Source organism: Nycticebus coucang, chromosome 21 (assembly GCF_027406575.1).
Source record: "Nycticebus coucang isolate mNycCou1 chromosome 21, mNycCou1.pri, whole genome shotgun sequence".
NCBI classification, from domain to species: Eukaryota; Metazoa; Chordata; class Mammalia; order Primates; family Lorisidae; genus Nycticebus; species Nycticebus coucang.
In genome coordinates this window covers 11,028,366-11,053,099 of record NC_069800.1, presented here as the reverse complement: position 1 = coordinate 11,053,099, position 24,734 = coordinate 11,028,366, and the positions used below count along the sequence as shown (strand labels likewise).

General features: G+C 41.7%; 2 protein-coding genes across 4 annotated transcripts in view; one reads left to right on the top strand and one right to left on the bottom strand.

Moving 5' to 3' along the window:
• Positions 1 to 23,993, bottom strand: part of NAPB (NSF attachment protein beta) — a 63,805-nt gene extending 39,812 nt beyond the window's left edge. The window contains exons 1-2 of one of the 2 annotated variants that reach the window (XM_053573613.1): positions 23,763 to 23,993; positions 5,858 to 5,937 (exon numbers count right to left, since the gene is read on the bottom strand). In XM_053573613.1, the coding sequence (XP_053429588.1) occupies positions 5,858 to 5,937; positions 23,763 to 23,860 (178 nt within the window). In that variant the 5' untranslated portion in view covers positions 23,861 to 23,993. Of the gene's footprint in view, positions 1 to 5,857; positions 5,938 to 23,762 lie in introns of those variants that run through there. The other variant, XM_053573615.1, reaches the window with a different exon arrangement.
• LOC128573392 (40S ribosomal protein S3a-like) lies at positions 853 to 1,975 on the top strand. 2 transcript variants are annotated; one of them, XM_053573616.1, is made up of 2 exons: positions 853 to 1,265; positions 1,540 to 1,975. In XM_053573616.1, the coding sequence occupies exons 1-2, from the start codon at positions 859 to 861 to the stop codon at positions 1,925 to 1,927; spliced, it is 795 nt and encodes a 264-aa protein (XP_053429591.1). In that variant the 5' UTR covers positions 853 to 858; the 3' UTR covers positions 1,928 to 1,975. The 2 variants fall into 2 exon arrangements, with proteins under 2 accessions (XP_053429591.1, XP_053429592.1); XM_053573617.1 differs by lacking the exon at positions 1,540 to 1,975 and having other exon boundaries at positions 853 to 1,481.
• Positions 23,994 to 24,734: the final 741 nt, after the last annotated feature.

Sequence of the window (24,734 nt, the reverse complement as noted above, 5' to 3'; positions counted from 1 at the left end):
CTAATTAAGTTCTGGGCTGCCCCAATCCTAGTCCATAAACATACAATAAACACTAATTAGGGCACCAAGCTACAGGTGATTAAACAACAGTAAAATACTCAGATCAAGGGTATTTTTCATTCATCTACCTTATAGTGTTTACTGGACTTAGTTGGGTGGAAAAAAATTACTGATAGAGACTTCATGAAGAAAGTTAAGTTTCTTGAGTAAAAATCAAATCCACAATTCTGAAATCCAAAAAAGTCTAAAAATCCAAAGTTTTGTCTTTAGTTTATTGTAAAACCTGACTGAAATCTTTCCCCTACACCATGATCTCAGACCTAACTGAGATCTAGGTGCAGTTCTGTCTGTGCATATCCATTCAGCATGAGAACTTGCGCATTTCCTTGCAGAAACACTGGCGGTCTCCATGGGGACATAGCACAACACGAGAAGTGTATGAACTAAATGTTTTTCAGGAAAGGTTTTGGATCAGGAATCTTCTAGAATGGAAGAATGAGCAAAGCATCCAAAGCATCCCTACCAGAGGAATCACAAAAACAGGTGCTTGAAGTAAGAAATGGCTGGAATGGGGGCGCCTGTGGCTCAGTGAGCAGGGCGCTCGCCTCATATACCAAGGGTGGCGGGTCTAAGCCTAGCCCCAGCCAAACTGCAACAATAACAACAAAAAAAAATTGCCAGGTGTTGTTGCGGGCGCCTGTAGTCCCAGCTCCTCAGGAGGCTGAGGCAAGAGAATTGTGTAAGCCCAGGAGTTGGAGGTTGCTGTGAGCTGTGACGCCACAGCACTCTACGGAGGGCGGCAAGGTGAGATTCTGTCTCTACAAAAAAAAAAGCCTTTTTGGCTCGCTGAGCACCGTCATGGCGGTCGGCAAGAACACGCGCCTTACGAAAGGCGGCAAAAAGGGAGCCAAGAAAAAAGTGGTTGATCCATTTTCTAAGAAAGATTGGTATGATGTGAAGGCACCTGCTATGTTCAATATAAGGAATATTGGGAAAACACTAGTCGCCAGGACTCAAGGAACCAAAATTGCATCTGATGGCCTCAAAGGTCGTGTGTTTAAAGTGAGTCTTGCTGATCTGCAGAATGATGAAGTTGCATTTAGAAAATTCAAGCTGATTACTGAAGATGTTCAGGGCAAAAACTGCCTGACTAACTTCCATGGCATGGATCTTACCCGTGACAAAACGTGTTCTATGGTTAAAAAATGGCAGACTATGATTGAAGCTCATGTTGATGTTAAGACTACCGATGGTGGGTGGCGCCTGTGGCTCAGTGAGTAGGGCGCCGGCCCCATATGCCGAGGGTGGCGGGTTCAAACCCAGCCCGGGCCAAACTGCAACCAAAAAATAGCCGGGCGTTGTGGCGGGCGCCTGTAGTCCCAGCTGCTCGGGAGGCTGAGGCAAGAGAATCGCGTAAGCCCAGGAGTTAGAGGTTGCTGTGAGCCGTGTGACGCCACGGCACTCTACCCGAGGGCGGTACAGTGAGACTCTGTCTCTACAAAAAAAAAAAAAAAAGACTACCGATGGTTATTTGCTTAGTCTGTTCTGTGTTGGTTTTACTAAAAAATGCAACAATCAGATATGGAAGACCTCTTATGCCCAGCACCAACAGGTTAACCAAATACGGAAGAAAATGATGGAAATCATGACCAGAGAGGTACAGACCAATGACTTGAAAGAAGCTGTCAATAAATTGATTCCAGACAGCATTGGAAAAGACATAGAAAAGGCATGTCAATCTATTTATCTTCTCCATGATGTCTTCGTTAGAAAAGTAAAAATGCTAAAGAAACCCACGTTTGAATTGGGAAAACTCATGGAGCTTCATGGTGAAGGTAGTAGCTCTGGAAAAGCTACTGGGGACAAGACAGGTGCTAAAGTTGAACGAGCTGATGGATATGAACCACCAGTCCAAGAATCTGTCTAAAATTCAGGCTTTTAATAATGACAAATAAAGAATCCTATTTGTGGAAAAAAAAAGAAAGGGCGGGAATTGGCCGGGCGTTGTGGCAGGTGCCTGTAGTCTCAGCAACTTGGGAGGCTGAGGCAAGAGAATCGCTTAAGCCCAACAGTTTGAAGTTGCTGTGAGCTGTGTCACCACATCTTCTACTGAGGGCGACAGCTTGAGAGTCTGTCTCCAAAAAAAAAAAAGGGCTGAAAGCGGAGGCCAGTGACAAGCATGTTCCACACAGTAGAGGGCACCAAAGACCAAGGCTTAAAGCTGCACCAGGCACTTTCTGGGAGGGTTTGAGTATCAACATGAGGAAACCGCTGAGTTCAGAGAAAGTGACAAGGCAGAGTACTTCTGAGAAATGATACAAGTGCAGGATAAATGAGGCAGACACAGCTTAGGAAAGTCTGAAACAGGGATGTCAGTGCAATGGGAATGGAGAGGAAGGAATCTGCTCCACTAGGAGAAGCATGATTAAGAATATCACAAAACCTTTAGGTTTTGAAAAAATAATTAGTCATGAAGCAGTACCCACTACTAATATTAAACATTTGCTTTAAATATCTTTGTAAGAAATAAATCTAATTCTGCTAAAGCTTCAACTGAGTCCCTAGAGGTAATCACATAATCCCTATGTGGGTTTTCTGAACGTTCGGCATGAACTCTGGAGGCAGCCAGCTCAGGTTAGATTCGTGCTCTATGCCTCGGCTTCTGGTAAAAAGAGCACCCAGGCAATTTTGAAAATAAATTTAACCACCAGTAGGGTGTGGATACTGCTAAATGTTGTTATCTCCCAAAATGTGTGTTGTTGGAGCCTAATATCCAATATCCGATGTGTATTAAGAGGCCTTTGAGAGCAATGATTAAGTTACGATGGCTCCACCCCCATGGGATTAGTGCCTTTATAAAGGAGGCAGAATGGAGCTCCCTTCTCCCTTTGGCCATGTGAAAAGCAGCAAGAAGGCACCATCTTGGAAGCAGAAAGCAAGCCCTCACCAGACAGGGAATCTGCTGGCTCCTTAATCTTGGACTTATCAACTCCCAGACCTATGAACAATAAATTTCTTTATAAATTACCCAGTCTAAGGTACTTTGTTATAGCAGCAGGAATAGGCTAACACAGGCACTAAATAATCAGAGAGGATGCTGGCCCAAGAGCTGTTGGCCACTGGCGGTGAATCAAAGAGGCTGGAGGTCCTAAGGACAAAGGCCACTGCCGGGGTAGTGGACAGGCATCTGGGGTACTTGGGGCAGCAGCTACCCACCTAGTGGCAGTTTAGGATGTATCAGCTGACTTAACAGCTTTGATGGGCTCTGCCTCAGAAAAATGTAACTTGGACCTCCCGAGAAAAATGCTAAGAAGGACCTGACTCAGGTTCCATACATGTTGGCTCTTTCTTTATTATATGCAAATAAAAAAACCCTATGGTTTAGCATGTTTAAATGCCATTGTTTCTTTACAACCTACATACTCGTTCCTGTCAGCATTCATTTTTGATTAGTCTATCTATGCCTCCTACCCCAGAACTGATCCTTTTCTTACTGAGTTTGTGAGACCACAACACCCAGGCTCTGTCGGCCTACCTCATTTCCCCACACAACACAAAGTTGTGCTTTTAATTTTATATTTTCACACTCTCATCTTCTGAAAGTAGCTGCTGGTTTACTTTTCCACTCTAAGCACTCATTTCAATAACTGTTGACAAATACCAGCTTACTTTGGCTAAACTTAAAGTTGTCTTTAAAGCAAGATATGTTAAACTAAATGGCCCCAAGGAAGTCAGGCAACTTCTCAGTCTTAATTTCCTTACCTATAAAACGTGTCTAATACTTATGCCCAGATAATCTCTCAAAAGCTATCAAACAAATTAACTCAACCATTATAAAATAACTTTTAAAACTATACAGAGATGATGTCTTAGCACAATAACTAAGAAAATGCCAGGAAGGCTATGTAAAAAAAAAAAAAAAAAAAAAAACTATACAGAGATGCAATGGTGTCATGATCATCACCACTGTCACATGAATATAACTTCAAGAGTCTAATATTTATTCATTCACTCAACAGATATACTAAATGTCTATTATGTTGTAGGTATTATTCCAGGATCCGGAGATATAGCGGAGATAAAACACACAACATCCTGACCTTCCAAGATTTGCATCCTAATGAGGTCACCATACAAGAAAAACACGTAAATGAAAGTGAATAAAACACTATGTAATTTATGGGCGGCGCCTGTGGCTCAAGGAGTAGGGCGCCGGTCCCATATGCCGGAGGTGGCAGGTTCAAACCTAGCCCCGGCCAAAAACCAAAAAAAAAAGAATTAGAAAACACTATGTAATTTATTTTTGCTAGATGGTGATAAGGAAATTAGAGAAAAGGAAAGTAAATCTCCCAGCAGGAGAATGTTGCTATTTTTTTTTTTTTTTAAAAGGTAAGACCTCTTTAAGATGACAACGCTTGAAGGACCCTTGAAGGACCCGAAGGAAGCAGGGAAGCAGCCACCTTCTGTTTGGGGAAGGAGTGTGAGACAGAGGGAACAGCATGTGCAAAAGCTCTGATGCAGGAGCTGGGGAGCTCACATGGTGGGGGGGTGTGGGCAGGAGATGAAGTCAGAGAAAGAAAGGGGACAGTCCTGCAAGGCCTTTGTAAGAAGTCAGCTCTCATTTGGATTGATATGACCAGACATAACCTGTGTTATGCTGCTTCATTAAAACAGACAGGAAAGGACAGAAGCATGGAGCAGTCAGGAGGCTAGACTAAGGCCATCGCCCCAGGCAACAGATGAGTTGGTTGGGAGACAGGAGAGTTACAAAGTGACTCTCTTTAGGTAAGATAATTTTTACATATGATTATAAGACCTTAACAAAAGATAGGATGATGAGACAAAACTATTTTCTCTTCCATTTAAAAAAAAATACAATATAATTTAGGCATAAGTATATTTTGATAGCTTGGGCAACAGAATGAGACCCTGACTCTAAAAATAAAATAAAATAAAATGGAATTCTTTTTAACTAAATAAAAGAACTTAGAGTCAAAAGAAACTTTTCAGATTCATCTAGTTCAAAAGTTATTTTCTCCTTTGAAATGATTTCAAAGTATCTGCCTTAAAAGCAAAAGGGAAAACGGCTTATAGAGGGGCAAGAGACGCACTTTCAGCCCCTAGCAGCTGTGAGCTGGATCTCCAGACCCACTTCTCCTGTTCTAGTCCAAGGCGGTCTTCACTTTCACAACAGAAGCCATGTAAAATCTCCTTGTCATAGGGAGAGGAATAAATCTCTCTCAAATTAGTGTTAGAAAGAGCAGCCTCTCTCACATCAATGAAAAGAATCCTCCTGTGCATTCCATTATGTGTGACATCACTGGGCATCACACATAAGAAAGCATTACTTTAAAAAATAATGAGCCTTCTTGGGTTTTATGTAAACCCCCTGTTCCCACTGTTCATTCATAGCTCTCAATGGAATCACAGTTATCTCAGAGCAGGGAATGGTTAGAAACTCTCAACCAACGTTCATGTAGAGAAAATCAGGCATTTTTTTTTTTAATTCCACTAGCTTTCAATGAATTTTACTGTAACTTTCATTCTTCATGGCCCTGTGTTTGAGCATACTAGTAAGAAACAAAGATTATTCTTTCTAATTCCAAGTAATTTTAACTTTTAGTTATCACATACATACTGTATTAAGTGGTTTATAGAGACTAAGAAAGACATTGTCCCTGTGCTTGAACTTGAGTCATGCTCCTTTAGATTCTGCCCACAGTGGACACACCAGTTTTTCAGTACCAACACCTGTCTCTGAGGCCAACAGTCTTCCTCTTTCAGGGGAAGTCACTTCCTCTGTCGTGATTTTAAAGTATTTGACTGAAAAGCAAACAAACAAAAACTTTGTACATACCACTCCAATTTTTAGCCATCTTGAACATATTTGCAGCTCTGGTATACATTTCACAAGCCTCTTCTATTCTTGTGTTTCCACTGAGAAAAATTGAAAAATAAGGTTAGGTTTCTTTGAACAACCATTCATATCTCTAATCCTCCCTCTGTTCAAATAATAAACTTGTAATGAGCACTACTATGTACTGGACAAGCATTAAAGAATCTTCACAGCTGTTCAGAGGAGGTAATCCTCCTCTTTCCATTCTTCCGATGAGGAAGATGGCTAATGAGGCGTACGACAGCAAAGCAACCAGCCCCCGGCCACACAGCAAGGACACTTCTGAGCTGAGACTCAAGCGCAGATGCAGCTGACCCCAGAACCCTACCCTCTCAACCAAAGTCCTTCCCATGTACTCAGCTCTACTATGAAGCTAAATTATAGCTTTCACATGAAGGCTATAACCCAACTATAGCACAAGACTATGGGGAAAGGGCCAAGGAAGGGGAAGGGAGGGGGGAGGTTTTGGTGGAGGGAGGGTAATGGGTGGGGCCGCATGTACGGTGCATCTTAGAATGGGTACAGGCAAAACTTACTAAATGCAGAATACAAATGCCTACATACAGTAACTAAGAAAATGCCATGAAGGCTACGTTGAACAGTTTGATGAGAATATTTCAGATTGTATATGAAACCCGCACATTTTACCCCTTGATTGCACTAATGTACACAGCTATAACTTAACAATAAAAATTAATAAATTAAAAAAAAATGAAAAAAATAAAAACTGAGATTTTATATCAGTCTCAGTAGTTAGAATTAAGGTGATTACGTTATGAGGATAAGGACAACTTTACTCTCTTACTTTCCAAGCATCTAGCCACTATGTTCATTCAGTCTTAAACATAAAAACAAAACCTAAAGCCAGACCTTATGAGAAAGGGCCACGCTATTGTACACTTGTATTAATATCATCTGTCAGCTCCACCAGGGATTCAGCATCCAACCACACCCTATGTACAAAAGCATATTTGTTTTTGTTTTGAGACAAGTCTCACTTTATTGCCCTTGGTAGAGTGCCATGGCGTCACAGCTCACAGCAACCTCAAACTCCTGGGCTCAAGGGATTCTCTTGCCTCAGCCTCCCAAATAGCTGAGACTACAGGCGCCCTCCGCAACACCCAGCTGTTTTCAGAGACAAGGTCTCGCTCTGGCACAGGCTGATATTGAACCTGTGAGCTCAAGCAACCCACCTGCCTTGGCCTCTCAGAGTGCTAGGTAGGATTACAGGTGTGAGCCACTGCACCTGGCCCTAGAAAAGCATTTTTACAAGATTCTAGGAGAAGGACACTCCAACACTTTTGAATACATACAGTTCTGGAAAACTTCCACCAGGCAGCTGATTCCACTGAGAGATAGCTTTAGCTGCTTATAAATTTATTCTTCAATAAAAGCCAAAATAATCTTCATAATTTCCTCAGAGTTTTCTAATCCAACCTTGCTTGGAGAGGCTAAGGCTCCTTCATGAAAGATATTTACCCATCTTATCTATCTATATAATAAACACAAAATAACCAGTGGAAAAGCAGGATGACGGAGACTAACTGTGCAGTACACTCAACAAGGAACTCGGTGGAGTTATGGACACAAAGTCCTGGACATGGGAGAGGTCGAAGGTGACACTGCCGACCTGACACGACATGAGCACGTGCATGTGTTGAGTGCACACATATGCTGGGGACTCCAGACTCCAGCAAGCAGCACACGGTGCCCTAGTGCAGAGTCAAGGCTGGGCCCACACAGTGAGGCCCTGGTGTGACTCAGACCTTAGTCAGAAATTACTAAAAACTTGACCCTGGGTTAGTTCTTTAACTCTTTCGCACCTTGGTTTTTGCACATGTAAACTGAGGACAATATTATCTATACTTTTGAGTTATTATGCGAATTATTTCAAAAGAAATAATTCATATATAGTTGTCAATGCACAGCTTAACTCAATCTGGATGGTTATTATAACCAGATTCGTGTATTGAAGGCATGAAAACCTTTGGGAACATTACATCATATATTTCATAAGGCACTTATATCTAGAATATATCAAAGAACTCTTAACAAGTCAGTAGTAAAGAGACTAATCACCCAATTAAAAAAAATGAATGAAGGACCTGCAGCAACATTTCTCCAAAGAAGACATACAAACAGCCATAACACATGAAAAAATACTCAACATCATTAGACACTGGAGAAATGTAAGTCAAAACCACACATATATTACTTGGCTCCTGCTAGAAGGGTTAGAGTCAAAAGATAAACAGTAACAAGTGTTAGGGAGGACGCAGAAAAACTGGAACCCTCATCTACTGCTAGTAGTAATGCAAAATGTTGCAGTCACTTGAAAAATCAGTGGGCAGACGCTCAAAAGGTTAAATATAAAGTTACCATATAACCCAGCAATTCCACAGTAAGCTATACACCCAAGAGAAAGGAAAACATATGTCCACACAAAAACTTGTATGCAAATGTTCATAGCAACATCAATCATAATAGCCAAAAAGTGAAAAAAATCAACTGATGAATGAATTAATAAAATGTAGTGTACACATACAATGGAATATTATTGGGCAATAAAAGGTAATAAAGTACCAATACACGCTAAAATACAGCTAAACCTTGAAAACATGCGAAGTGAAAGAAGTCAATATAGTATGATTCCATTAACATGAACGATCTGCAGCAAGCAAATCTACAGAGACAGAACACAGACTTAGGCTGCCTAGTGCTACAGGTGGATGTCTGTCGTCTCCAAAACTCAAGCTTAATCTCCAGGGCAACAGTGTTGGGGCCTAATAGAGATGTTCAGGTCATAAAGACTCTGCCCCCCTGAACTGATCAATGACTGCTTCTATAAAACGGTTTGTGAGAGTAGGTTCTTTCTCTTTCCATTTTCTGCCACAGGAAGACACGATCATACCAGTCCTCCCTTCCGCCGTCTTCTGACCTGTGAGGACACAGCAAGAAGGCCCTCACCAGACACCAGATGCCAGCAACCTGGGCTTTCTAACATCCAAAATGTGAGAAATAAATTTGTTTGTTATAAATTATCCAGTCTCAGGGAGAGTACTAGAACGGGAAGTGTTGGCACCTAGAATGGAAGTGGTTGGGAAAAATGGGGAGGTGGGAGAAATGACAGCTAAAAGGCTTCTTTTGGAGGGTAAAGATGTTCTAAAATTGTGATGACTGGATAGTCTTGAGAATATACTAAAAACCAGTGAATTCATTTCATTTCACTTTTTCAGACAGAGTCTCACTCTTTACCCAGGCAAGAGTACTATGGTGTCAGCCTACCTCACAGCAACCTCAAACTCCAAAATCCCCAGGAGCTGGGACTACAGATGCTTGCTACAACACCTGGCTAAATTCTTCTATTGTTAGTAGAGATGGGGTCTCACTCTCACTTATTGCTGGTCTGGAACTCTTTGAGCTCAAGTGGCCTTCCTGCCTCAGCCTCTCTGCATGCTAGGAACCATATGCTTTAAATGGGTGTACTGAATGGTATGTGAATAAAGCTGCCTCCCCCAAATCTAAACACAAACAAAAATAACCTCCGGGGGCTATGTCACACAGTGAATGACAAGATGGCAACAAGCCACACCAGAGATAAAGCATCAGAAGCAAAACTTTTTCTTACATCTTCATGCCCCTTTCTCTCTGCTTGAAATCTACATATTTAAAAAAAATTGGGCAGCACCCATGGCTCAGTGGGTAGGGTGCCAGCCCCATATACAGAGGATGGCAGGTTCGAGCCCAGCCCCCGGCCAAACTGCAACAAAAAATAGCCGGGCGTTGTGGCGGGTGCCTGTAGTCCCAGCTACTCAGGAGGCTGAGGCAAGAGAATCACCTAAACCCAGGAGTTGGAGGTTGCTGTGAGCTGTGACACCACTGCATTCTACTGAAGGCGATAAAAAAAATTAGCTGACAGGTTTCCCTGATGGAAAATTTCTTGTATGAGAACATTCTCAAATTTAGTCATGGCTCCTCTGGAGCTAACAAAGGCTACCACTTTCTTGTGTCTCATTTTTCTAAAGAATATCAGGAGTCTTAAACTGTAATTATCGTGCAATCATTCTCGTTAAAGGTTTCCAAATAAAACTAGCTTAAGTAAAAAGTACTTCATCCTCTTATTTTCAAAGACAGATACAGGTAGGAATTGCAGAACTCCCACCTTTTTTTGCCAGATATTTCCACATGTTATATCATTTTCATTATTACAATAACTATAAAAGACATTACCTCCATTTGACACAAAATAGTATCTGGATGCCAATGGCTCCCAAGGTCATCCAGCCAAGGTCAGTAGTGTGTGACACTTGACTTTAAGTTCAGTGATCTTTTTTTTTCTTTTTTGAAACAGAGTCTTACTATGTCACCCTTGGTAAGAGTGCCGTAGCGTCACAGTTCACAACAACCTCAAAGTCTTGGACTTAAGCGATTCTCTTGCCTCAGCCTCCCAAGTAGCTGGGACTACAGGTACCTGACACAACGCCTGGCTATTTTTATTGTTGTCATTGTTGTAATTGTCATTGCTGTTTGGCAGGCCCGGGTTGGGTTTAAACCTGCCAGCTCCGGTGTATGTGGATGGCGCCCTAGCCACTGAGCTACAGGTGCCAAGCCAAGTTCAGTGATCTTTATAAAAAATATTGCGTAAACCCTGCTAGACTATGAGATTCTTACCTCTCCTGAAACAGAATGAAGAGAAGTATTCCCACTTTACAAACAATAATCTATTTTGTCATAAATAGAAAATAACTTTAAAACTTCATGAAAAATATATTTTCAAAATTATCCAACGTGTTTACTTTGTTTTATATACATGAAAGTTCATTTTTCTAAGTCTTGAGGGCAAATATTCAAAATTCACGTTCAAATAATCCAACTGTTACCCAGAGCCCTCACAGAAGATCCTTACAAACAGAAACAAGATTCTGTGAGAGGAATCTATGTTATAAAGTGACATAACATAAGGTCATGGCACTAAACTGACATTAAGAAGGCTAAATTGAGCTAAATTAACTAGTTTTTGGTGTAACAGGATTCTGACCTTAAAGAACGTTTTCTCCACCATGAAAGAAACACTGACCAGCCTGCACAAGAACACTACCACCCAGCAGCCCCAGCTGAGCCTTCACCCTCAATTCCAGGGGCAAAGCAGACTCTCTCTTCTTGACCCTACTCATTCAGGAAAAATCTACTGATATGTGCCAGAGAACACTATGAGAAAAAAATTCTTGCCCATAAGGAAGTTAGAATGCTGAGAAAAAAATATCAAACTTCAGGGCTGGAAAAGGTCTGAGGGAGGTAACAACCCCCATGATCCACTAGACATGTGGTCAAAGCCACTACTTGTCCTACCAGGAGCCAGTGAACAGCAGAACCTTGAAAACCAATTAATCCTCAAATAATCTAAAGTCATGATTTTTTTCCACCCTGAACAGTACCTATTTAGGAGCTCTGTAAAACTGCAGTACATACCATTTTAAAACCGAGGGGGAGGAGGGAGACATGAAAGTAAAACCGTGGAAACTAAACGCCCACACATCAGCTTTAGAAGCTGCCTCTAAAAAATCACAAGATATTCGAGTACAAGTATCACAAAAAGTGACAATGATAGTGCTGAGGAGGTGCATACCTAACCAGAGGCAAAATTTAGCTCTACTGTCATGATGCTCTGAACAGGTGTCAAGACTTGACAAGGAACAGCAAACAGGGATTTCTGTTTGGGGGGTGGGGGGGCACAGAATAGGACAGCTCCTTCTCATCATTTACTAGCAGTATCTCATTAGCCACCAGCCTGACGCTCTGGGGAAAGGGACAGCACAAGGCCTGGTGCGCAGGCCACCCAACAATACCAATTCTTAGTGCCTAAAAGGAAGAAACCGTCCACATGATAGCTTTTTTTCTTTTTTTCTTTTTTTTTTTCAGAATCTCACTTTATGGTCCTTGGTAGAGTGCTTTGGCATCACCGCTCAAAGCAACCTCCGACTCCTGGGCTTAGGCGATTCTCTTGCCTTAGCCTCCCAAGTAGCTGGGACTACAGGCGCCCACCAGAACACCTGGCTATTTTTTTGTTGCAGTTTGGCTGGGGCTGGGTTCAAACCCGCCACCCTCAGTATATGGGGCTGGAGCCCTAGCCACTGAGCTACAGACACCGCCCCACATTATAGTTTGTTTTTTTTTTTTGTAGAGACAGAGTCTCACTTTATGGCCCTCGGTAGAGTGCCGTGGCTTCACACAGCTCACAGCAACCTCCAACTCCTGGGCTTAAGCGATTCTCTTGCCTCAGCCTCCTGAGTAGCTGGGACTACAGGCGCCCGCCACAATGCCCGGCTATTTTTTGGTTGCAGTTTGGCCGGGGCCGGGTTTGAACCCACCACCCTCGGTATATGGGGCCGGTGCCTTACCGACTGAGCCACAGGCGCCGCCCCACATAATAGTTTTTAAAAAGTTTTTACATGTGTCCCTCAAACAACAAGCCAATAAGAAAAGTAACCAGAAAAGGAAAGGAAAATTTATAATCTGTTTAAAAAGTGCCTCTGCCATATAGACTATTTAAACTTTGTGTTATTATCAACTCCATAAGCAACTGTCATCTGATGTTTCATTTCTGTAATCTCCATAGATGCTAAGAACTTGGGGTTTTCCTAGGTAAACATAACCCTTCTAAGATGATTTTAATTGATTTACTTTTGAAACAATCCTATTTCTTTCATGTGTTGCAAAAAGTAGAGACTTCTGCAACAGAAGAGATGAAAAGGCCCCAGGAGGGCACAAAATGGCTAAAAGAGAGGTTTTTGAATGTTCTCCACACAATGAGAGCAATGAGAAATGCACCGTGAGGTGACAGACCTGCTAACTACCCCGATTTGACCACTATACAGCACACACACACACACTGGAACCTTACAGTATGCCCACACATATATGCAAGTACAATGTGCTAATCAAAAAGTGTTCTGAAATGTTTTTAAAGGCAGGAGAGAAATAATCTCCAGAATGCTAATTCTTACTCCAAAATCAGTATTTCAAAGTTCCTTGGGTTTTGCAGAAACCAGTAATACAGAACTCAAGGTAGAGTGGAAAAGCCCAATGAATCCTGTCATTTACCAGCCTTTCCTTCCCAGCAGTCATTGGGGGCCTCACCCTGGCAGTGGAGACAGAGAAGGTCCCCACCAGGCAAGCCCACCCGAGCCAGGAGGGGAGCACTGTGCTGTCCCCTGTCTGGGGTCTGGGATTCAATTTTCTAAGAGCTTTTCACTTTATTTCTCCTTAATTAAGAAAAAATAAGCATAAGTTCTCAGACACAGGAAACCATCTGAGGCATTTAAGGACTATGACTGAACTATATGTGTTTAACCATAATTTCCTGGAAAAGTTTATGAGGAGAGGTATACCAAGGAAAGATAGCTGGACTTTATTTTGGCAACAATCCCTCCACTTGGTATGGGGAGGAGTCATCCACCCTTCTTATGGAGGGGAAGTAGCTACAGATTGGACCAATTAATAAAACAAAGCCAAGATATTCAAATACATAAGAAAGCTAAAAATAGTAACTACTGGATAAACTCAAATGATTGTTTCATAGGACTGACTTGCCAAGAGTAGTTTTTAAACTAAATTTCAGTCTTTACAAAAATCCTTAAAAGTACTGATGAGACTTGTAATTCCTAAAAAATAACAGCAGCTGCCTAAAGACAAATTTGTCCACACATCCTCCAGAAACCATGTAGATCAACAAGGAACAAATACAACCACCTATAATCCATGCCTACAGCAAAATTGGGAGACAGAACTCAGCAACCCTCCATTTTAAGTATAATTGGAGAAATAAAAATCTACAGCCTCTACCAAAATCCAAACAGAGCCTGTGGACAATAGCAGGAGTGCAGCAGGGCCTGACAATGGTCCAAGTGGGACCTCCCAGCAGACAAGGGCCTCACCACCGTGGAGAAACAGAGACCAGGGGAAAGACCTGGCAGTTTACTGCAGAGGGGCACAGAGAGGCATGGCCAGAGGCTGCAGTCTCTAGAAAACACTGCTTTGGGGAAAGAAGCAGGCTACCTAGAAAGGAGAGACAGCTCTACAGAGGCCTGGCAATAAAAAGAAGGCAAGTAACAGGTGTCACAGAGATAGAAGTCACACTAAGTCCCCCCCACACACACACACACAACACCATTCATTAGAGAAACTGCACTTAACTGTACTGACACCCACTACAAGCTAAGACACCTGCAAAGTCGCCTAAACCCCTCATCTCATTAGACAAACACAATGTGGGCCTCAAGAAACACCAGGACACTCTCAATAGAAAAGGGACAAAGCATCCGTACAAAACCAGTACGTAAGCATGAATAGCCAGTGGCTAACACCTGTAATCCCAGCACTCCGGAAGGCCGAGGCAGGTGGATTGCCTGAGATCACAGGTTCGAGACCAGCCTGAGCCAGAGCGAGACCTCGTCTCTAAAAACAGCTAGGTATTGTGGCAGGTGCCTGTAGTCCTAGTTACTCAGGAGGCTGAGGCAAGAGAATCACTTGAGCCCAAGAGTTTGAGATTGCTGTGAGCTGTGATGCCCATAGCACTCTACCAAGGGCGACAAAGTGAGACTCTGTCTCCAGGAAAAAAAAAAAAAAAGGAATAAAAACGTCACAGCTGACAAAATATGCTCCCCCAAACAACCACAACACAGAGGAAAATGATAATCCCATATGATCTGAATATTATTATTAAACTGAGAGAGGATACCTGGGAAGTGTGAAGTCTAGGAGTACAGAGATCTTCTCAAGGAGACCCCAAGTATACACCTGTGGGGTCCTCCCCAGGGTGACTTAGCTCTTAGGAATTTCTAGAAACTTAACTTAGTGGGACCTGGAAATTTCTGCTTCTGTGAAATCCTGTAGTTCTGTTGGGGCTGGAACAGCTTCTCCCACTTGATTCAAACTGACCGGTGAGAAAGGTACCTGTGTGCTGGAACTTGTTGACTACAGATAAAAAGGGAAAGACCAAGCCAGTCTGGGAGCGTAGCCATTCTGAATTCTTTCCGTTTGCTCAGCTGACTGAATAAAAGCCTTCTTCCTCTTAAATACAGCATTTGGGTGCTCCTTCTCTCCACTGGGCCTTGTCTTACCACAACAAAACAAACACAGATATGAAAGAATACCAGAAGTCAGAAATTTAAAAATTCAGAATGGAAATATACAAGACAATGAGATGATGAACTCATGTTTTGAATTCTAGAAGGAGAGAAAGAAATGATCTTGGAAATAAAATATTTATTATATATAAGGGGAGAATAGGTTCTACTAACAGTGTGGAGGAGAAAAATGAAACAGCCAAGAGATGAAAATGAAGAGATAAAGATTGAAGAAACAGGGAGAGAACCCGCAGGCAGCCAACACCCACGTAACTGGAATCCTAAAGAGAGGAGGAGAAAATACTGATTTTTATAATAAGAATATCAGAACATTTTCTGAAACAGAAGACGACCTGAATCTAAATACTGAGCAGGGCCCTCTCTGCCCACCGCCCACGCAGTGGAGCCCATTCCTGTCTATCCTGCTGTGTGAGCTTTCAGACTTTGTAAGCCCGTCTTTCTCTTCCTCCATAAACTTTGCTTCCTGCTTGCCTTAAATAAATAAATACTGAACAGGCCTACCATGTACTGGGAAAACTGACCCAGAATAGTCTACTACGAGATACATTCTAATAAAACTATTAGATTTTATAAATAAAGACTCTGGGTTTCCAGGTAAAAAGGCAGAGTTATATACAAAAATAAGAAAATTAGGTTAGCATCTGACTCCAAGAGCAACATTCAAAGCAAGACAACAATGGAACAAAAAACTTAAGGGGAGAAAAAGTGGGAATCCAGGATGATATAGGCAAGTCAACCCTTCAACACCACTGATGTGAGCCAGGACGCAAAGAAAAACACACTAACTCCCAGTCAAGAAAGGACTGGAGAATGCTGGGGAGATGACGGGTGGTGTTGCTGAGAACGTTTCACTACAGATCTAAAATTTAAAAAATAGGGAAGAAGACAGAAACACAAGTACAAAAAACAAACAAAAAAACTGCCCCCCACATACATTTTGGAAAACAAGGTAATTAGAACATGATTCCTGGGAGGCATACAGGTAATATGTGTTTTCCATAGCAAATAAAATAATACATGCTTAAGTACAAAAAGGAGCTTAATGACAAGAAAAGATTTATAGCACAAAGGTAAAAAGTTGAACAAAAAAAAGAAAAAGAGAACACATGAAAAATAGCAGTTAAAATAGCAATTAAAACCTAATACAGTAAATATTTACTGTAGTATGACAGAGTTAGGAAATAATCATATACATGTAATTTTCAGATTTGCTCACAAAAACAAAACTCAACTCTGTGCTCAATATAGGATACACAACTAAAATAAAGCTATACCGAAAGGCTTAAAATAGTCAAAAGTGTACTGAATATATAACAAGCTTTTGCAGATGTGTCACAACAGCAAACAATGCTGACATCTCCCAAAGGCTCTTCTTGGTCACTCTCCCTGTTAAGGCAGGCTGACAGGGACTGCTGGTTCTTTCCCCACGCATCTATTCTACAATGTGACCCCCATCTAGTATATACCCTTCTCATTTTCTGCACATCTGCTCGGATGGCACATGTGTCCCTTCCCCTCATATACTTCATCGGTCACTCAAAGCCAATCATGTGGCCGTGACAGTTCCGTGGAAGGAGGACAGAGACAGCAGGCAGAATGTATGATCCTCTTACATAATACAGTGCTAAACCAGGCAAACACAAGCAATCAGAAAGCAGAGACTTCTACCCTGAAAGCAGACAAAACAGAATTTGGGCTCAATAGCATTAAATGAAATTAAGTAGTTAACCTCATAATGCTAAAGACACAATTCATAATGAAATAATATTAGTTGTGATATCTATGTGCTATACCACAGTAGCTACCTTTATAAAGCAGAAACTATAAGAGATACAATAAGATAGAAATAAGTGAGAGGAGATATTAATATACCTCTTAGTCTATAGTAGATGAAGTAAAACTAAATGCAGACATGAAAGATTTGGACAATATAATAAGTAACAAGATCTCAGGGAGCTCTATTACACCCAGAGAAGAGAATATGCTCCTTCTTAAGTGCACAAGGACCACTCACATACACCAACTATATATATCAGGTGGCAAAGAAAACCTCTGTTTTCTGATCATAATGATATAAAACTAGAAAGTAATAATATATATATATATATATTTTTTTTTTTTAATAGGCCCTTCCACCTGGAATAAAACCCTTAAACAACTCTAGGATGAAAAGGAAAACAAAAATAAAAACACTACAAATCAGGAGCTTTGGGATACAACTCAATCAGTTACTTTATTTTTGAGACAGCGTCTTACTATGTCACCCTCGGGAGAGTGCCATGGCGTCATAGCTCATAGCAACCTCAAACTCTTGGGCTTAGGCGATTCTCTTGCCTCAGCCTCCCAAGTAGCTGGGACTGCAGGTGCCTGCCACAATGCCTGGCTATTTTTTGGCTGCAGTTGTCATTGTTGTTTGGCAGGCCAGGGCCGGGTTGGAACCTGCCAGCTCCAGTATATGTGACTGGCACCCTGGCCGCTGAGGTACAGGCGCCTAGCGAAAAGTCAATCAGTTTTAAAGGGAAATTCTCGCCATGAATATTTGGAACCATACAAATAATGAAAATAGCAAATGAATAACTTGTTACCCCTAAAGAGCCAGGAGGGAAATAAAAGAAAGCTGAAAAAATAAATAAAAAGCAGAAAAGCACAAATACAAAAGTAAGAAGTGACAACAAGGAAATAACTACTGAAACATTTTTCAAAGTCATAAAAAACTACTTTGCACAACTCTGCAAATACATGTTTTAAAACTTAGATGAAATGAAAAAATTCTGAATAAAGAAAGATTAAACATTCCAAGTTTCAGAGAAAAAAGAGAAAGTTATCAAAGAAACACCCAACAAAAATCCCCAAAGGTTTCACTATAAGTGCATTCTTCTTAAACCTTCAAAGACAAGAGTTAAGGAAAAAAGGGAAAACTTCCAAATTATATTTAATGAAGCGACTGTAACATCACAATACTTCAACCTAAGTGTAAATAAAGCAAGGCTAAATATGTAAAAACAATGTAATAGAACCCATTATGAATATTATACACTATAATCCAGAGAGGTTTATTCCAGGAATGCAAGGACAGTACTATGAGGCCGCATATTCACTAATTAACATATTAGTAACTCAAAGGGGAAAAATCACATTTCTCTCCAGAGATATTGAAACGTCTTCAAAATACTAATCCCTAATGAAAACACAAAGTAAAATCGAAAGTAACATATATTTTCTTACCAAGAAAAGATATTTGAAGAATCTATCGATTAATTTCTTAGATTTTAAAATTATCATTATTTACAATAAGCTCCATGTAAATACAGAGGTAGTCAGTATTCTGAAATTCTTCCAAGTTTCCTTGTTGTGAACTGGATCAGTCACTGAAAATCTTTGAAGGTGCAAAAGCTTTACTGATTTTATCATCCAACCAAATGAACATAATGTGAAAATCTAAGAACAGAAGACTCCTACAACTAGGGTAATTCTGTGGCCTGGCTGCATGAACACTCCTGGATTATACCCATTTCCTTGGTATCTCAAGAATATCTCAGTTTGGATATTTACATCCCCTCTATAACTTGCAGAAAACATCTGAAAAAAAAATGTTAAAAGTATAATTATTTTCATTAGCTTAAAGAATTTATTCAATATAGAGAACTACAGGTTTTAAATAAGCCATTTTTATATAAAGAGTATTACTTAGGGATTGAGTTGTAACTAAGTAAAATTAGGAGGTAAAGGGGGAGAGGCAAGACCATGTAAGTTATGATAAATTTCTAATAATTTTTAGCAGAATAAATACTGTCTACAAGTAAGAAATCAGGAAGTGCTCTAAAATTAGTTAGAATTAGTGTAATAGCCATAGAAGAACTAAAAAGAGACAGTTACAAGTGGTTACTTCCTGGGAATGAGATTTAGGGAGAGAGAAGCCTCAGGGAGCCTTTACTCTTTTACTCTTCGGCTGAAACTCCTCTATACTTATACTTTTCTACCATGTACATCTACTATGTTTATAATAAATAAATATTTAAATAAAACATACAAGAAAGTCACTTGAACTCTTCTTCACTTTGGATGTCTTTGTTCTTGAAACTCAAATAAAAGAAAAATCAGCATTTGCATTAGCATGCTAATACATGGACATTATTTATCCTCTCCACCCATGTTCACCAAGTGACTACCTCAAGCCACAAGCTGGGTGAGGTGTTGAGCAGAAGTAACAAAACAGGACAGACCCAAAGAGCCACACACCACACTGGGTCCTCCTCACCTCTTCTAAACAACTCTGCACAAGACTCACAGAATGAGAGTGAACTCATAGGGTGAGCAGTGCAAAAATGCAGTCAGAAAAAGTCCAGTCAGTTTACCATTTGATACCAAACTGCAACTTGACCTAAAATTTAAAAACTAAATAATTTTACTTAACAATTCGGTAACTCTTTGCAAATGAATAAGCATTGATACCTCACTCAATCCTTATAACCCTGAAAAGTAGATTCAGTTCCTCTGCTCATGTGAAACCTTAAAAAAACATAACTTCTAAGTGTGACTGACTTCCCTATGGTCACTGCACTAGTAAATGAGAGAACTAGAGCCTCTACTTGGTCTTCCCATATATAAAAACATATAGCATATAATTATCTAATGTACAGATTATTCTATTTCTTATTTAAGAACTATACACACATATAAATTTCTATTTCTTATACTGTACTAACATCTCTGTAAATAAATCCAAGCCTAATATTTTTTAAGTTCCATCTGCATTTGAATATCAACTGTAAATGAGGAAGACCAAAAAATGCTTTACACATGCTACCCCAGTGCCCTAACACATTTCAGCAAAACTTGAACACAATCTTTGTTGAAATTAAGCTGAGTAAAGAATACTGATAACAGCCTACAGCACTTAAGAAATATTACCAATTTTCACAAATAGCTCATAAATTAAATAGATTCATGAGTATTTCAAGATAGCCCAGTAAGCCTTTCATTAAATTTACATTGACACTGCCAGATTTATAGCTCTTTTATAAGCTCTAAAACTGAGAAACATTGAAACACAAGAGAGGATGGCATTAATCATCAAGAGTATCTTTCTAGGCCAGGAGTGGTGGCTCATGTCTGTAACCCAGCACTCTAGGAGGCTGAGGCAGGAGGCTTGCTTGCGCTCAGGAGTTTTGAGAGCAGCAGTGTCTACGAAAAATAGAAAATTTAGCCAGGTGTGGTGCTGGGCGCCTATAGTCCCAGGTGCTTGGGAAGGTGAGGCAATATGATTGCCCAAGCCCAGGAGTCTGAGGTTGCTGTGAGCTGTGATGCCACAGTACTACCCAGGGCGACAGAGTAAGACTGTTTAAAAAAAAAAAGAATTATCTTTCCATTGTCACTCTTAAACACTACTTTCTTAGATATGCATCATGCAAATTATCCCTCAATCTGTGGTCTCCTAGCACAAAAGGAAGAAGGCAGTTAAGAGGCAATTCTAAACTATCAGACTGTCAGACTCAGGCCAATTTAAAATCACATCAGCAGTTCATTAACATTAAAAGTTAGATTTGAAATTAACCACAAAATTCAATAGCTCATCTCTGACAATAAACTAAGTGACAGTGCAACTCTTTTGGTAGTAGTTTTTTATAATAAGTGCCATACTTATTAACCCATCAGAAAAAGTAAGGTTCAATTTAATTCCACTAACTACAAAAGCACATCACTGTTTTACCAGCAGTTAAGCAGAAAAACAGATCAGCAATAACAGTGGTTTCCTGCAATATTTGAACCCCTTGTCAACTCTTTCCTTGGGGAGGGACTGCACAGAAGAACATGGGCACCTTGCTTTCCAAGCAGACAAGGCATGGGACTTGAGCCTTACACACCAGAAGAAACATTTGACATTTACTCGTGAAAATAAATATATATTTTCATCTAATTTTATGAAAACAACAAAAAGCAAGAGCTATAGAACTGCATATACAGTATTTCCACAAACCAGTGTGGTTAGTGGATAAACACTGAGAGGAGACTTTAATCCGCAGTTGCCACACTGAAAATGTCTGTGATGTGAAATTGTGCAAATGTCAAAAACCTTTTAAGGCCTGCCATATCAAAACAGAATCACCTGTCCCCTTTAAAGCACAAGCTGGTCAGCTCCTAAATAAGTGAGCTCTGACATTGAACTAATGAGTGCTGTGTTCATTTTAATTTTGTGTTATGTTCATTCAGGTGTCAGACTGGAAAGAGACTATGTTGTGTTTTAAAAGGATTAGGTGGGAGGAGGTAGGGGGATGGGTGTGCTCCCACTTAATGGGCACCAAGTTAGCCTGTATGGCACCTCTTGTGGGGGGAGACACCATTCTAAGAAGGACTTTACCTAACAAATGCAAACATTGTAACCTAATTCTTTGTACCCTCGATTAACCCCAAGCAATAAAAAAAAAGAAAGAAAGAAATGATTACGTGTGGACCACTAGAATCGAAAAAGAGGAAATTCTACAGCTAAGGGGGAGGAAGAAGTAAGAGCATGCCAGCCTGGAAAGGTAATGACAGATGCAGGTGATGCCACATACAAGGAAGGAATGTAAACATCTAAAAATTGATATTAAAAACTTAAGTCTTCCCAGTGTCAACTCACAGAGAAACTAGGTCTAATTTTTGGCTTCAAATAATTACATCATATTATCAAAACTTACAAAACTCTAAGTTTGTAAGCTTTCCTGGAGCCAAATATTACTTGAAATAATATAGTCCTTATATAAATAATACCTGCACAGTATCTAGCTGGTTAAGTGCTTTTTCAGATATTTTATTTTATTAAAAGACCAATGACCCAATTCAAAAGGTCTTTGGCTCTGAAATCCTGGAAAAGTCACTTAATCCTGATCACTGCTTCCTTGAAAAACAGAATTGACAATTTTGATAATATGTTAGTATCTCATAATCACCATGTCCAATATCCAAGGTTCTAAACGTTTTACAAACTCATAAAGCTCTCATAAATTATGAGATGTACATATACTATTATCATCCCCATTTTATACTACAGGAAAATGAGGCACAGAGAGACTAAGTAACTTGCCCTAGGTCCCAAAGCTAGGATAATGAACTGATCTGTTCTGAGTTAGATCTAGGATGCAATGGTGCAAACTGACTGAAACCATGAAGATGAAAGTCTTCTTGTATGTCCTGTCAGTGACATAGGGTAGCAACAACCAAAAAGAGACTTCTCTCAAAACAAAAAGGCTTTCCAAAATCCTTTCAGGTTTACTGGCTGAAGGTTTAGCCTACTTTCCTAAAAACACTACTTCACCAAAAGGAGGGTTCCCCTGAGAAAAGCATCAAAGGGCTGCCATGCCTCTCCCTCTGCCAGTTACAGACTCCCCCAGGGAAGCACTTCCTGACTTGAAGTGTGTTGTGACATTAAGACATCTCCTGGCATGAGATGCGATGACATTAAATTTTACCTGAATTTTAAATGTTTTGTGAATCAGAGAAAGTAGTTTGGTGCCAGCATCAAGTATTAGGCAGCGCTCCTCAGGTGCTGTCATAACTTTCAAAATGAAAACGAAAATTATTAATTCATAGCCCTATCTTCACATATCACATGGGAAGTTTAGAAACCAGCTGTGACAAATGCCGTCTACAGGTTGTCTGACAGGGACCCTTACGCTTACGCATTTTTGCAGCCCACGTTACTGTGCATTGCATGAAACTTGACCTTGAGGATTTCCTAAAGATGTATCAGTAACAATAAAATACAGTAATTTCTAGCCAAAAGAATGAAGTTGGCAAAACAAGCCAAGAGCCCATTACGTGTTTTCTGAACTAAAAGTCCAAACTGAATTTGTAGAGAAATAAAATTGTGTCCAATAAGGCAATAGTTAAATATGTATCACTGGTCATATGACAGCAAAGAATTTTTCACTTTCAAAAGGAAACACACACACACACACACATGAAATTCCACCTCTGTCATTATAAACAGCTGAATCATTCACATTCAACAACCCCAAATTCTTTCACAAGCTGGCACTGCTGGCTGTGGTTTCCGACAGGTCTGAAATCAAAACCCTCCGGGGGAGATCATCCTAGAACTATAGGAATTAACGGGATTCCCCAAAGGTACAACGTCCGACAGGGGCTGCAGACCCCTCAATCACACAGCAGGCCTCGTCTACGCTTTCATCTCTGCGAAGGAAAAAACACTACACTGAGAAAACGTACTCGTCGATCCGGAGAATGTTCTCCACCAGTCGATCAGGCGCGTGGCCCCTGGCGAGAAGCCAGCGGGCACCAGACCCCGGGCCCGGGCGCCCCGCCGGCCCGCCCCCGCCAGGCTGCCCACCGTGCGCGCCCCCCAACGACACGGCTCCAACGCGGCGAAACGGACAAATGCGACTCGTAGGAGCCATGGGGTCCCGAAGCGCAGCCCCGACCGCAGGTGACCAGCGAGCCCCGGGTCCGCCCGCCCCCGCGCGAGGCCCGCGCCCGGCAGACGTCTGGGGGAACCCGGGGTCTTCCCAGGGCGCGTGGGAGCTGAGGGACCCTGAGAGAATGTGGGGTTTCCATGGGGCGCTGAGGGAGGCTGAGGATAAGTCTCTGGAGGGCTCGTGGGGCCTGGGAGACCCAAGGTGTGTTTTGCGGAATCCAGGGGGTCCGCGGAGACTCTGGGGGTACATTCGGCGGGGATGGCGGGTACGGAGACCCTGTTAGGGCACGCGCGGTCTGGGTCTCACCCAAACAGCCCTCGGAGGAAGGAGTGAGAGGCCTTGACTCGCTTCTCGGCCTCCGCCATCAGTTGTACCGCCTCACGCTCCTTCCCCGCGTTGTCCATGTTGCCAGCCGCGGCCGCCGCAGCCCCTCAGTTGACTCGCTGCGTTCCCGGGTGCCTCCGCCTCCCTCCTGGGCGCGGTGCGCAGGCGCAGCGCGCGGCCTGCCGGGACCAGTGCGCAGGCGCGCGACGGCGGGCGGCGGGGCGGGGCGAGGCGGGGCGGGGCGAGGCGGGGCGGGGCGGGGCTCCCTGAGGTGCCCCGGAGGCGCGAGCTCTAGGCGCCTCCGCACTGGGGCAGGAATTCCGGAGGCGTTCTGGTCAGAGTGCTCTTTAATCGTTCAAGTCTGCGGCAATAGAAGATGACCTCTGGCTTCCAGTAAAGATCATCTAAAATACGCGGCATCGAGAATCCCTGCTCGACACGGCTGACGTGGCAATGGGATGGATGAAACGCCCAACCTGTGTGCGAGTGCTGCGAAAAGAATCTATTGCGGCCGCCAGAAGCCCAGAAGCCCAGAAGCCCTGGCGTCACATGGTTGGTGCCACCCACCAAAACAGGAGCAACATCTGGCAAAAGGAGCCATTTTTTTTAATCTCCAAAAGCAAGACGTTTAAGGATATATCACGTTCCTCAATATAAAATGAGTTTTTTTTAAGCCTTCCCAGACTGCAGCTTTCTGTTGGTCCTCTCTTCCTCCTTTATAAGTGATTTGTGTATATAACATATGCATATTCCAGTTTTTACTAAATTCTATTCAGTGAATGTGAGCCATTAACTATACACACTTAGTCTTTGCATAATGCTGCCCATAAGGGGTAGATCTTCTGGGGTAAATTCCTGCCTGCCAGAAAGACTTCCAGTCTCCTAGGAGAAGTATCCGTAGATAGACAGAATCCTGTGCCAGCAACTTCCAGGCCTGTCCCCAAGGGAGTTATT